The sequence below is a fragment of the Suricata suricatta genome, chromosome 8 (assembly GCF_006229205.1).
Source record: "Suricata suricatta isolate VVHF042 chromosome 8, meerkat_22Aug2017_6uvM2_HiC, whole genome shotgun sequence".
NCBI lineage: Eukaryota > Metazoa > Chordata > Mammalia > Carnivora > Herpestidae > Suricata > Suricata suricatta.
Window position 1 is genome coordinate 129455974 of NC_043707.1, and position 13334 is coordinate 129469307.

The following is a 13334-nucleotide window of genomic DNA, read 5'->3' on the forward strand; positions in this document are numbered from 1 at the left end:
CCTTGGGGAGTTACTTAGCTTCCTGAGCCTGGAGTCCCTCGCCTGCAGAGTGGCTATGAGCACACACAAGCGCTCCCCAAACGCTACGGTTATGGTTATTCTGATCAATCCCTTAAAGCGAGGGCCTCTCCTCCATGCAAGGCACATCCTCGGCATGTCTCCACGTCTCGGGAGCCGCCAGATGCCCCCAGCCCACTCTCGCTCTGTTGTCAGGGACTCTGGAGAAGGACTGTTGACTGATATGATAATTTCACCGTGTAGCTCAGTCACTGAGCCTCTCCTGGGTCCCCTTCGGCTAAGCGTTCTGTAGGGCTGGGATCTAACGGACCCGTGGAGTTCCCAGACACCCACTCCCGCGCGGAAGGGGGACTTCTTAATAAGACAGTCTGCCTCAAGGCGGCTTGGAACAAGGCAAGCTACGATGGTGTAAGCGGTCACCGAAACACGGCTGCTGGAGGGCATCCCAGGCGCCTTCCACAGACCCGTGACCGCTTGTCCTCAGCAATTCACCGAGGCCTCATCGCCCCCGGAGGCGAAGGGACAGGCTAGAAGGCACACCACAGGTCTTTTGTGCAGCCGGACTGGAACGCAGGCCTGCCAGATCCTAGCCCCCCAGGCTCACTCACCGGCCTAAGTGGCCTCAACTTACGGGCCACTGTCCTAGGAAATGTGTCAACCAGCATTTGACTCACGGGATAAAGGCACCCACTAGAAAGCAATCGGCAATCAGCTCCAGCACAGTGCACTTGATTTCCCGTCCCACCAGCAGGGGGCAGGACTGTAGTGAGTCCCCCTTTGATCCTAAAAGGAGAACGGAGGCTGAGAGAAGATGGGCTCATCTGGACTGGAACGTCCAGCGTCCTGAATGGTCAGTGCCCTGCACCATGCATCCTGCAAACAAGCTCCCCTCTCCCCCTCCTGGGGACCCAGGCCGGACCACCTGCCTAGGGGAATAAACCTACCTCTGCACGGCCCACCTTTGCACAGGCTGTCCCCTCCCGGAGGCCCTTCCCCTTTCTCTGCAGCACCCTTGACCTCCCCTAAGCCCCCAGACACTGTCACCTATGTTTGCCCCCCACCCAATGGTGCCTGAGGGCGGAGGCGGCTGATACCTCACTCCCCTCCACAGCCCAGCAACTAACATGGTGTCAGGATATAGCAGGAGCTCTGGGGGTTCGCGTTAAGGGGTGAGTGAGCGAGTGGCTCACTGCAGTGAGGACCTCCCTGCGGTGGCCTCTCCGCGGTGGCTCTTCCCCCTGGCTTCCCAGGGCGTCCGACCGTGGAAGCCCAAGGAGCTGCACAGCTGGGTCTGGCTGACACTTCCGCCTCCCGCCCCCGCTGATCTCTGCTTCCCTCCCCCTGGCCGCCTGGCGCCTGGTGCCGGAGGCCGGTGAGTATGAAAGGGAGGACACACAGGTGGGCGGGCGGTGGGCGGACAGACACGCGGACAGATGCCAGTAAGGTGGGGGTGGGGAGAGAGCGACACTTCCTGCTGGGTGGTGGGTTTGGTTTTGTTTTCTCACAGGCAGCTCTAGACGTCTGAGGATGGAGACCCAGCCAGAAGGAAGCCAGGGCTCCAAGCAGCCCCGCCCACAGTCACACCCCCCACAGCCTGGGCTCTGCTGCCACCACCCGGAACACACCCCCTCCTCCCTCCGTCCCCTCCCTGCCTCCACCCATTGCCCACGGCAATAGCCCCAGACCCCCATCTGGCGCAGGGTTAAGCCCTTCAGCTCCCTTCCCCCCCCAGGTCAGCAGCAACAGGTGCCAAGGCCACCTGCCGCCATCCCGGATTCCAGAGCAGGGATCGCAGCCTTGTCTTAAAAACCTATTCAGAGGTGCCTGGCTGGCTCAGTCGCTTAACCGGCTGACTTCAGCTCAGGTCATGATCTCATGGTTCATGAGTTGGGGCCCCACATCAGGCTCTCTGCTGGCAGCACGGAGCCCGTTTCCGATCCTCTGTCCCCTTCTCTCTCTCTGCCCCTCCCCCACTCACTTTGTCTCTAAAAATAAATAGATAAACTTTAAAAACAAACTATTCAGGGGCGCCTGGGTGGCTCAGTCAGTTGAGCATCTGACTTCAGCTCAGGTCAGTGGGTTCAAGCCCTGTATCAGGCTCTGTGCTAACAGCTCAGAGCCTGGAGCCTGCTTCTGATTCTGTGTCTCCTTCTCTCTCTGTCCCTCCCCCGCCCATGCTTTGTTCTGTCTCTCAAAAATGAATAAACATTTAAAAAATTTTAAATATAAAGAAACTATTCAAAAAGAAGCTCCCAAGAGCCCCTTCTCTAGCGAAAGAGAGCTTTCTGGGATGATGGAAATAGACCTGAGTTGTCCGGTACCGTCGGCACACACCCCGTGGGGCTCTTCAAGACACACCAGAAATGTGGCTATGGGACTCGGGAACTGGATTTGTGATTTTATTTCCTTTTTAATTAATTACACAAGGAAAAGGCTCCATGTGGCCAATGGCGAGTGCACCGGACGGCTCACTCCAGCCCTACCTCCTACCTCCACTGCGTCTCAAACAACAAAACGTCAGTCCAACTACTCGCCTTATTCTTGCCTTTTATTCCAGCATCTCCCAGAGCTCCAATATGTACAGACTTCATTTATACACATAATATACACCATATATACGTATTTATATATATTCACACGCCAGCGCACGCGCTCTCCTGCACTCACATGCACGCGCCCGGCCGGGAGACGCGCGCAGCCGCCTCTGAGCCCGGCTCGGACCAGACAAGAGGCGCGGGGCTTGCCAGGCAGTTGTGAGGTTTTGTGTTTGTTTTTTGCTTTTAAAAAAGAAGGCCATTTCCTCCAGAGGGCTCCTCTCCCCACACCCAAGCCCCTCCCCCAACACTCTGAAATAATTTTTTTTTGTTTTTTTTTTACAAAAAAAAAAAAAAAAGGATGAGGTTCTCCTCTGCTCGGCCAAGGTAGTTTGGGAAGATGCAGGCCCATCCCTATGGTCGCCGGAAGGCACGTCCAGCCAGTGCTCCAGGGAGGACGCCACATAACCGATGCCACGCCTGTGGCTGTGCGCCCGGGGTGGGGCTATAGCGTCAAGGGCACCTGCCAGATGAGGAGGGCGCTGTCCGTCTCCCCACATGGGGCTGGCCTCCCGCTGCCACCCGAGGCACTGCCAAAGTGGCGGTAGCCCCGTCCCCCTGAGATGATGGCTACTGAGCAGATCTCCTTGCGGTGGGCATCCCGGGTGCAGGGCCGGCTGCGCACCCACACGTCCGGGTCGTCGGCCATCTCGTAGATGGAGCCGTCCTCCTCGCTGTGCTCCAGCGCCGAGCCGTCGGCGGGCGCCGGCTCCCGCACGGACAGCAGCGGGCCCGGCAGGTGGGCCGTGGAGCGCAGGCGGTACTGCAGGAGGATGCCCTTCTTGCGGCTCAGCTCTGGACCCACGTGGCGTGCGGGCTCGGGGGCCTGCCCGTCGGGCTTGTCCTCCTCGGCGCGTGGCCCTTCGGCCTCCTCCTGGTCACTCCGCAGGATATCCGGGGCCAAGATGCTGGTGGCCACGGCCAGGAAGGTCACAGGCCCGCAGTGACCGTTGAGCGAGACCATGCCTTTCCCTGTAAAAGAGGGGCAGGGAGAAGGGGCCCAGAAGGCCAGAGCTTTAGGGGAAGCACCCAAACCCCTCTTAGAGAACTTTCCAGGTGCTATTTTGGTTTTCCTAAAGCAATGGATGTTGGTGCATTACAGAAGCCCTTGGGTCTGGGGGAGGGGCTCTCCCACACTCTAGGGCTATTCTCTGTGGAGGAGCGGGACACCAGTGACCTTATGCACTTGGGAGATCATCGGTGTGAAAGCACCCACACCGACGTGTGGCTCTTCCCAGAGAACCTTCCTCACCCACCTGCCACCACACCCTGTCCCCCCAAAAGCCCAGCTCAGGCCCCTCCACAGCACATCTTTCCTGACTCCACCTGCATCCAAGCACCCGAATCTCTGTGCCCTGCACTCCCAGAACACTGCCAGCCTGGACCACAGCTGCCCTGAGCAGACTGTCAGTGCTGGGGAGCAGGGTCTCTGCCCAATGGATCCTGGCAAAAACCCAGGGACTGACACCGGGGGAGACAAAATGATCTATGTGATGGAAACAGGAGGGCTTGGATTTAGGGAGAGACCCTTCTTTAGCGGGATGGGGGGGAGGGGACGGCTCAAGATCCTGCTGGGCTGGTCTATCCTCCAGGCTCCCCCTCCCCACCACAGCCCTCCGGCAGCAGCTAGAGATGGCTGCACCCTGACTCTGAGGCGGAGAGGGGCCCAGGGCTCTGGGGTCCTTCCTGACCCCGTCCTTGTTCTCCTGGCCTCCGCGCCACAGGTCCAGGCAGACCTCCCGCACACATTTGCACATGGACCCCCATCCCCAGATGCCCTCGGTTATTTCGGTCCCTGGAGCCTGGACGTTTTGAAGCTTCTGTAGGAGGAAGCAGGAGGGGCCTGACCATTAGTCAGGGGTCTCCACCTGAAGCCACCGGACCAACACACACTGTTGTGCCCACTGGCCGAATTAGGAAACTGAGACTAACTCAGAAAGCAGGTAGGAGACTGAGGGGCTGGGAAGACCTAATTCCATTGAGCCACAGCGCCACCTGTGACGACAGAGGACATTGCAGAGTGACACGTAAGCACCTGGGCACAAGGCTCCCCCACCCCGGCCACCTGCAGCTGACTCCCAGGCCCTGCTGGGGCTCCCAGAGCCTCACCTGTGATCTTGGGGATGCCTTCCAGCCGAGGCACAGGCAGCAGGACAATGACACCCTGGTCGGTGCCCACCCAGAGCAGACCCTGGCAGATCAGGAGGCTGGTGACACACAGGTGCTTTTGGCCTGTGGAGAGAGAAGCCAGTGTGAGCCAGGGATGACAGTGGGTTCCGGGGGCTCCTCCAGTGAGACCTGCAGGACGCTGGCTGGGGCTGTGCTTAGGACATGGGCCTGGGAGGCTGGCTGGTCCCCCAGCTGAGCGCCCTTCTATCCAGCCTCAGTTTCCACCTGAGGAAAGTGGGACTGCTTGAGATGCAAGGGGGTAGCACCCCTGAGCTGGGAGCTGGCCCGTGAGAGCCCTCAGTGGCCAGGTGGGGAGCAGAGACAGGGTTTGAGGGAGACATAGATATTGGTACACATAGGATGCCTGGGGAGGGGGCCGGCGTGGACACAAAGCAAGGCCAGTTGGCAGTCTGCCGCAGCCCCTCAGTTTTCTGCGCAGGCCTGTCCTTCCGCCCCTGTGCGCCCTTCCCTTGGTGAAGGCACAGCAGCCGGCAGCCCCTGGCCCAACGGTGCACGGGTGACTCAGCGCTCGGAACTGGCACATTACTGACAGCAGTCCAGATTAGCTCTCATTTGACGGTCTCCCTGGTGCCACCACCTCTCCATTTCATCAAGAACGAGGTGACAGGGACAGTGCTGGCTGGGGTTCCTCTGCTCTTTACAAGGAGGTACAGTGAGAGCTGCACCCACAATGGCCCAGCGCTGGGTAGGGGAGCAAGGGAGTGGGCGAGGGTCCCCAAGGCCAGGCCCTGGGCTCAAATCTGGGCTCTGCCTCTTCCCACCTACGTGACCCAGGCCAGTCCCTAAACCTCTGCGCCATGGTTCCCTCACCAGCAGGAGGGGACAATGAAGATATTCCCCAGCTTCATCCTAAGGATGAAACAAGTCAATGAATGAGCAGAAATATCTTAACCCAGTGCCCAGTGCGTGGCACACCCAGAAAGGTGCCGTTGGGCACTACTGCTGCTGTTCTGTTAACATCTCTGGTCAACCGGAAAGGGCACAAGGGGGGGGTGGCACTGGCTCCTGCCCACCTTCCTAAAGGGCCATCTCGCTTCTTGCCTGATTCCTCCTGCCCCACTGACTGCGGCCAGTCCTTCCCTAAAATTACATTCAAATCCATGCCATGTACCATGGTGACAACAATGCCATGTGAGGTGTGAAATGATGCTCGGAGCACCAGGTCTCAACCTGGTTGTGCATCAGCACCAACAGCAGGGCTTACAACTGGGGCCACCCCGGGGATGAGGCCCCACACGGCATTTCTGGCGAGTACCCAGGTGACACTGATGCGTGCTGGTCCAGGGACCGCACTTTGAGAAACAGCATTTTGGAGTTTCTAAAGCACCCAGAAACCTGGTCTGCTCAGACAGAAGCCATGTGATGGCTGGGAGATAGGTAAGACATGGACGTTATGCCCGTTTTTCCGATGTGGGCAGGAGGGTCCAAAGAGGTCCCCCAGCTGGTGAGGGCAGGATAGGAGCAGAGCTCAGGTCTGCTGATGACAGTCTGTGCCTCTGCTGTGTCTCCGCTGCTGAGCAAATTACTGTGGGTCCACGTGGGGAAGGGTGTGGGCTTCCTCTGCCAGCAAACAGCCTCCGAGCCAAACGGGGTGGCTCCCCGGGGTTACCATGTTGGGTTCACGCAGCATTGTCCAACAGTGTAGTCCACCATCCCTGACTCAGCCACTTGGTACTCCAGAGCACCCCCAGTGCCTACCGTGCACTCTAGGACTTTCTATGATGATGGAAATGTTATGTATCACGCAGTTCAATTCTGCAGCCATTAGCCACAGGTGGTTAGTGGGCATGGGACATGCGGCTGGTGGGACTGAAGCACTGAATTTTTAATCTCATCTGGTTTTCATTGTCAAAGTGGCTACCATATTAGTTCAGTCTAGGGTCTAGGGAAGGAAAGAGGAAGTGAAAACACAAACAAGGAACAGAAACGCCAGGCTGGGGATTCAGATGGAGGCATGAGGCAGGGAGGAAGTGGGAGGGAAGGTTCCTGAGTTTCCTGACTTACCCCACTTTCCGGAAGGATAGGGAAGCAGGTGTGGGGATGTGAGTTCTGAAGGACAAGGAAGAGGCAGTCACTCCAAGCCCTGAGCTAAGGACTGGGGGACAGCACACGCAAAGGCCCTGTGGCAAGAATGAGAGGGCGGCAGGAGCAGACTATAGCCAGCGCAGCTTGGGGATGGGACCAAACTCAAGACACCCAGAGAGCAGGTAGACCAGGGTAAGGATGGTGACTGTTCATTCTGAAGCTACACTTAGAAGCTACTACAAGGTCTGAGCAGAGAAGTGGGCGACCAGGTTTGGAGGAGTTTTAGCTGAGTGTGGTAGCGGGGCAGGGAGGGAGCAGGCAGACCAGCCAGGCAGAGATGGTGGTGGCAAGACGCCATGGTGGCCTGGAGGATGATGAGAAGCTAGCTCATTCAAGATCTGTTCTGAAGCAGAAAGGCAGACCTGCTGGCTGACTACAGTGGGTTGGGAGAGCGGACATGAGTCAAGGGCAACTCAGAGGTGTTTGGTCTCGAGCAGCTGGGTACGTGGCAGTGTCTGGGATTCCAATGGGAGGGCAGGCCCAGGTGGATGGCCACACTGTCTCCTGGATGTGCAGATGCACATGGAGCTGCCAGCAGGCAGTGGCATATAAGAGCCTAGCCACGTGTCACGTGCTGAGTGCTCTATCCATGGTGCTGAGTCCTCTATCCATGGTGCTGATTCAGGGCAGGCACGAAAATCCTGGGTCTGGGTGTATGTAAAGCTGGGTCTCCTCCCCACGCCTGCATCAGTTCAGAAAGCCCAGAAAGCCCAGATGCCAAACTCCCGGCCAGCGGTGGGTGCTCCCAGCCCTCCTGAAGTCAGAAGGCATGCGCAGCGCAGGCCACCAGCCCCTCCTCACCATCTGGCCCCCAACTCGGCCCTGGTCAAGGTCTCCATCACCCCCATCTCTCTCTGTCCCTCTGTCTGTCTCTCTCTCTCAGCTTGCTTTTCCAGATATAAGCCTTATGAGGGAAGCAGCTAATCTGCACACTCAGAATTGATTCCCCAGCTCGTGGCCTGAGCACCCTTGGCTCCCAAAAATATCTGTGAGCGTACGAGTGGACAACCTCACGAACAAACAAACGAATGAGAGCAGATAGCAAAAAGGACACGAGTGTGGATGTCACGCACAAGATGTGCAACCTGACAAGTCATTTTCTTTCCCTTCTCTATCAGTTAGTATTATAAACCTGCCTCACTCAGTTGTATGATTATTGGAATTATACGTGTGTCTGTATAATACACACACACAGTCGGGCACAGCTCTTAGCCCAGAGTGTACAATCAATAAAAGGAGGCCATTAGGATAACGTCCATGATTATTAAAAGGACCTAGACTCATGGCTTAAGATCAACTCCATCAGAGCCAGAACCCCACAAAAATAATTAAGCCCAGAGAGCGAACAGTGGCAGATTTTTCATCTCTCTGCCTCACCTCCTTTTCCAGGGGACCCTGGAGCCATGAGCCCAGCAGGAGATCAATCCCCAATACCCCCGCATCCTCCTGGCCCCCACTGGACAGCTGAGACCCGGCAGACAAGAGGAAGGCAGCGGGAAACCCAAAGAAGTGCCAGAAGTGAGAAATGACTTCATCTGCAGACCTCATTCTCGGGCCCTTCCTCCTCCCCGTCTGCCTCGAGGAAAAGATCAAGACACTTCACAAACAGTCCGAAAGAAAAAAAAAATTCTAATGGTGGATAAATATTTTATCACAGAGACTTAATGCAGCAGTGTTCAACTCACCCAAGCCATCTATCTGGAGATATACAACTTTAAAAAGCTCAGGCTCTCAGAGAACATTTTATTAATGACCTGTCTAGATAGAAGGAGGGGGGAGTTTAGGTTCAAAAAGTGCATTAATACCAGCCTGATACACGAGTGGAAAAAAGGGGTCAGGGGAAGGAAGCGTGATCAATTTTTAACACACCCTTAAAAAAGTCCACACTTAGAGGAGGAACAAATTTATTACTAATTATGCAATTATTTCATTTGGTGGTGTGGGGGAGGAAAAAGATACTTAAAAGCCTTTTTAAAAAACCTCTAATAAAGAATTTACGAATTCTGCTCTGTTCTTCTGCCAGGGGCACAATGTGAGGTGGGTCTGAAGCTGCCCTCTCCCTAAGGCAGCTCTGGCCCGGCTCCTCTGGGGTCTGGGGGGTCCTGGCTGGCACAGCCCCAGGCTCCATGGTGTCACTGATGGAACAGTCAGGCCCGGCAGAGGGGGTCCAGGGCACTAACTCCCTGGGAATGGGAAACTAAGCCTCCCCCGCTCAGATGTGCCAGGCTCCATGGTGTCGCTGACGGAACAGTCAGGCCTGGCAGAGGAGGTCCAGGGCACTAACTCCCTGGGAATGGGAAACTAAGCCTTCCCCACTCAGATGGGCCAGGGCCCAGCCGTAGGGAGGTCTGCCGGAAGGACATGGGCTGGAGAGTGGGGGCCAACCATGCAGGGAGGCCCCCCAGAGATACGCAGCCCACAAGGCGAGGGGCAGGCACAGTCACGAAGATGAGAACAAAGATGATGCCAGTGAAAGGCCCCAGCATGCACCAGGACAAACTCCAGCCAGAGACCATGGGGTGCTGTCCCTGCACCGCCTCAGGTGAGGCCCAACCTCCTTGGGAGGCAGGGGCCAGGGACCCCAGGGGTTCCCCACCCACCCCAGGTCACGGGGTTAGAGGGCAGCAGAGCCAGCCTGACTCCAGCTCTGGTCTGCCCTGCACCCCACGGCCAAGCTCCAACTCAGATCTCAGCCCCGCCTCGTATAGATGGGGCAGCTGAGGCCTGAGAATGGGGATGCTGCCCAGTAAGTCTGGGAGAGGCCTCAGTTAGGGTCCTGGCTCTGACCTCCTGGGCGGTGTTACGTTCCATGAGGTCATAGAGTCTCCGGGGCCTCCGTTTACCTGGTCCTGGCATAATCTTAAGATAGCGAACGCCCTTCCTTCTTCAAAGGGTCACCACGGAGAACAAGTGAGCCAGTGGACATGCCAATGCCTTTTGAGTTCACAAGGTAAAGTCGCAGATGTGCGGAGGGAGGTCCCCTGCAGCAGGGTCTGCCCACCAGTCCCACCTAGGACGGCCTGACAGGCTGATTCTTTCTCTCCCTCCCTTTCTGCCCCCAGATGAGGCTGAGGAGATTTAAAGGGCCACTTATTTCATTGTTCCACTAACTGGAAGTAATTCAGCTATCAATATAAATGTGGAAATATTTCTGTGATACAGAGAAATTTTTATCGTAGGTAAAACAGATTTACCTTGTGTAATGGCTAAATACTGTGAAATGCAATGAAACTGAAGAAGGAGAGAAGGCAGGGAAGAAGGAGGGAGGGAAGGAGGAAAGAACAGGACAAGAGCCACGACCCAGGTCCCACCGAGTCACACAGCACACCCCGGAAAGCGTACTACGGAGCTATTTATTCTCCTCACACACCTACCACGCTCCAAGCCCGTTCAAGGTGTCTTCCCATGCCTGAAGGCATTTATCTGGAATCAGGAAGACCACAGACTCCAGCAGGCAGAGAGACCCACCCGAGCCCCACAGTGGCTGAGCCAGGGCCCTGGCCACCTTCCAAAACCGTGGGACTCTCTTGTAGACTCCCAGCCCTGCCTCTGGCCTGCTGTGTGACCATGGACAAGCCACCTCATGAGGTTACCATGAAATGCGACCCCGTACATAAAACATTTGGATTCAGTTGGGTGGTGGTTGTTCCATAGGATCGCTACTGCTGCTGACCTTGGGGCTAGTAACCACCAGCCCCTGTCGCCACCAGACCAGACTCAGTGACCACTGTTGTGACTGGCCGGGAGGAAGCAGGAGCCGGGGTGATCTCTGGGTCCCCTGGCTGGAGTTAGGGACCAGGCATCTATGATAAGACAGAGGCCCCCACATGGCACCTTAGGTTCTGGTTAACGTGCCTGCCCTTGGCCCAACCTCATAGGACGGGGAGATCAGTCCCTAAGTTCAGCACACAGACACATCTGGCCTACACATGGCCCATCTGCTGAGTCCTTGCAACAATTAGCTCCCCACCTACCAGGCCAGCCCCATGTCCTTGGCCCCAGGGCCCCTCGGCCCCACCTACCGAACCCAGCCCAGCTTGGATAGGATGGAGCCTCTGAATGCTTCCAGACCAGTCTTTCTGTCTGTTGGAAGCTGGGCCAGGCTCTAAGGCCAGCTGGGGGTAGGAACGGACCCTGAGCGGGTATCTGCCCTGGTTCCCTCCAGCACAGCCTGCAGAGTCTGGGCAGCACCTTGGACAGCAGACGGTAAGGGAACTGCCTAGAGCCCATTCCACTGAGGCCACCGGCAGCTGTGGGGAGGAACAGGGCATTAGGCGAGCTCCTACCTTACTCCTCTCCACGGACTATCACCAGCAGCTCTGCAGGAGGAAGCAGGGCCCCAAGGGGATGACATCCAAGCCCTTCGCCCTCCCCCTGTCCTCAAACCCCAACCAGCAAACCAAGAGAGAGAGTTGCCTTTCTTAGAAAAACCTCTAAAGAAATAGACCCCTGGTCAGCCTTCTCTCTTTCCCCTCACCTCATATTCCAGATGTGATGAGAGGCAGAACTGGGTGTCTGGTCAGCCTGAGGAGTGGCAGGTGTAGCCAGGCCTGGGTTTCCACCCAGTATGGCTTTTTTAGCAGCTTCCTGACATGGGAGTCTGCTGAGCTTGGAGCCTCACTTCCCACGAGAGGTGAGAGGGAAGAGTGACGGCAGCAAGAGAGGTTTTGGAACAAAAGCCCTGAGTTCAAATCCTGGCCCTGCTGCCTTCCCCTTGTGGAGGCCCAGTTTTCAGTGCTGGCCAAGCACTCCTATGAGTGTTACCAACACAGGCTGACCAGGAGGCATCTGCCTGACCATGGAGGTGCTTCACGGATATCAGCGCCTTCCCTGCACAGGCCCAGCACACCCAGGGCACGATGGCCGGAGCAGCCTCACCCGGTAGGAGGAAGGTGGTCCTGGTGGCGATGTTGATCTCCTGCAGATGCTCCAGTGTCTCAGTGTGGAAGAGCCGGATGGAGGAGCCAGAGGAGAAGGCCATCCAGACGCCGCTGCCCGCCTTCACCATGTGCGTCACGCTCACAGCCTCGTCCTGGTGCGCCTCAAAGCTTTGCTGTGGCACAGAAAGAAGGGTGTTGGTGCTGGGCTGGGCCTGCTGGCTGAGCCTCGGGAGGCCCAGCTAACTGACCCAGCCTCGGCCTGAACCAGACTCGGAGCTAGAAGGGACCCTCCAAAGCCCAGCCATGCTGTGCTCAGACGTGTTTAACGATTGGTGAGGAATCCTTGGTTTGTGGTGTCTGCCGATTCCCATGGCGTAAATATTCCTGTCGTGGCCCATCTCGAGCCACCACATGGCATTGCTGAACAAGGAGCTAGGAAAGAGAGAACGTGCACACTCAGCTCTCAGGAGCTGACAGGCCAGGCTCTAGCACGCTCTTGTGACCCAAGGGAAAGTCCGGGCCAAAAGGGAAGGCAAGAGGAGGTGACAACTTATGTATATTATTTAGAGGTACAAGGGCAAGAAACAATATGACTGGGGAAGAGAAGTGGGTGTGTGAGTCAAACCCTAATCTTTTACAGTGGGGAGGCCCAAACATTGATGAGAAATGGCTGGGAGCTGGGTGAAGAGAGTCGAGCAGCAAGATCCTGAGCCCCCTTCCTCCCGCAGACACAATCATCTACAAATACTCGTGGAATAATTCCCTCTGAAAGGAACCTAGAAACGGAATGAACTGAGCCTCCACAACAAAATAAAAGGACAGCGTTGAGACCAGATGAGCGGGAGAGACATAGACTCCCCAGGGAAAAAACCCAGCAGTGGCAAGTCACAATCGAGAGGGGTATCATAGGTGCAGAACCTCCCTGAGGAATGAGGAATTCAAGCTCCACATCAGGCACCCCAACTTGTGGATCCTGTGCCGGAGAGATGAGCCCTCAAATCACCAGGCTTTAAAAATCAGCAGGGACTATATTCAGGGAAACTAGAAAACAGGAAAGAACAGGAAACTGGCTCTTAGGGGGCTTGCACACACTCACTCAACCTGGAAACTAGTCGAAAACGCCAATTTGGAAAAAGCATACACCACTGATAAAGAAGATGCATTTATTAACAACCCAAGGGTCTGCCAGAGTTGCAGGAAACAGCAGGGGCTCTACTCATGGACTGAGACGTTGGTAGGAGCCTTTTTTCCATCTCAGTCTATCTTACTAAGAGTGGTCCTGGTGGAATCCTCCCTGTAACCTACTAGTGCCAGTGGGTGCAGTCCACTGAGAGCCTTATCCACCAATGCACCCCAGCAGACGTGGACATGCCCATAGCCAGGCCAGGAGCCAGCCTCACCCACCAATGTGTCACAGCCACAGCCTCACCACAACAGAAGGACACACAGACCATATGGGGCAGCCCTGAGCACCTGCTTCTGGTGCCCAAGAAGATTGTACTTCTGGGCCCCGTACATCCTCCCCTACACAAGGCCATTCATTTGCGACTGGGAGAAGTCAGTGATT

The 13334-nt window shown here is 56.4% G+C and overlaps 1 protein-coding gene across 6 annotated transcripts in view; it reads right to left on the reverse strand.

The window, feature by feature from the left end:
* Nucleotides 1–2867: 2867 nt before the first annotated feature.
* Nucleotides 2868–13334, reverse strand: part of ARHGEF10L (Rho guanine nucleotide exchange factor 10 like) — a 105575-nt gene continuing 95108 nt past the window's right edge. For all 6 annotated transcript variants that reach the window (XM_029947671.1, XM_029947670.1, XM_029947669.1 and 3 more), the window contains 3 exons: nucleotides 11766–11940; nucleotides 4722–4844; nucleotides 2868–3584 (listed from right to left, as the gene is read on the reverse strand). In XM_029947671.1, coding sequence (XP_029803531.1) covers nucleotides 3058–3584; nucleotides 4722–4844; nucleotides 11766–11940 — 825 coding nt within the window. In that variant the 3' untranslated portion in view covers nucleotides 2868–3057. The remainder of the gene's footprint in view (nucleotides 3585–4721; nucleotides 4845–11765; nucleotides 11941–13334) is intronic.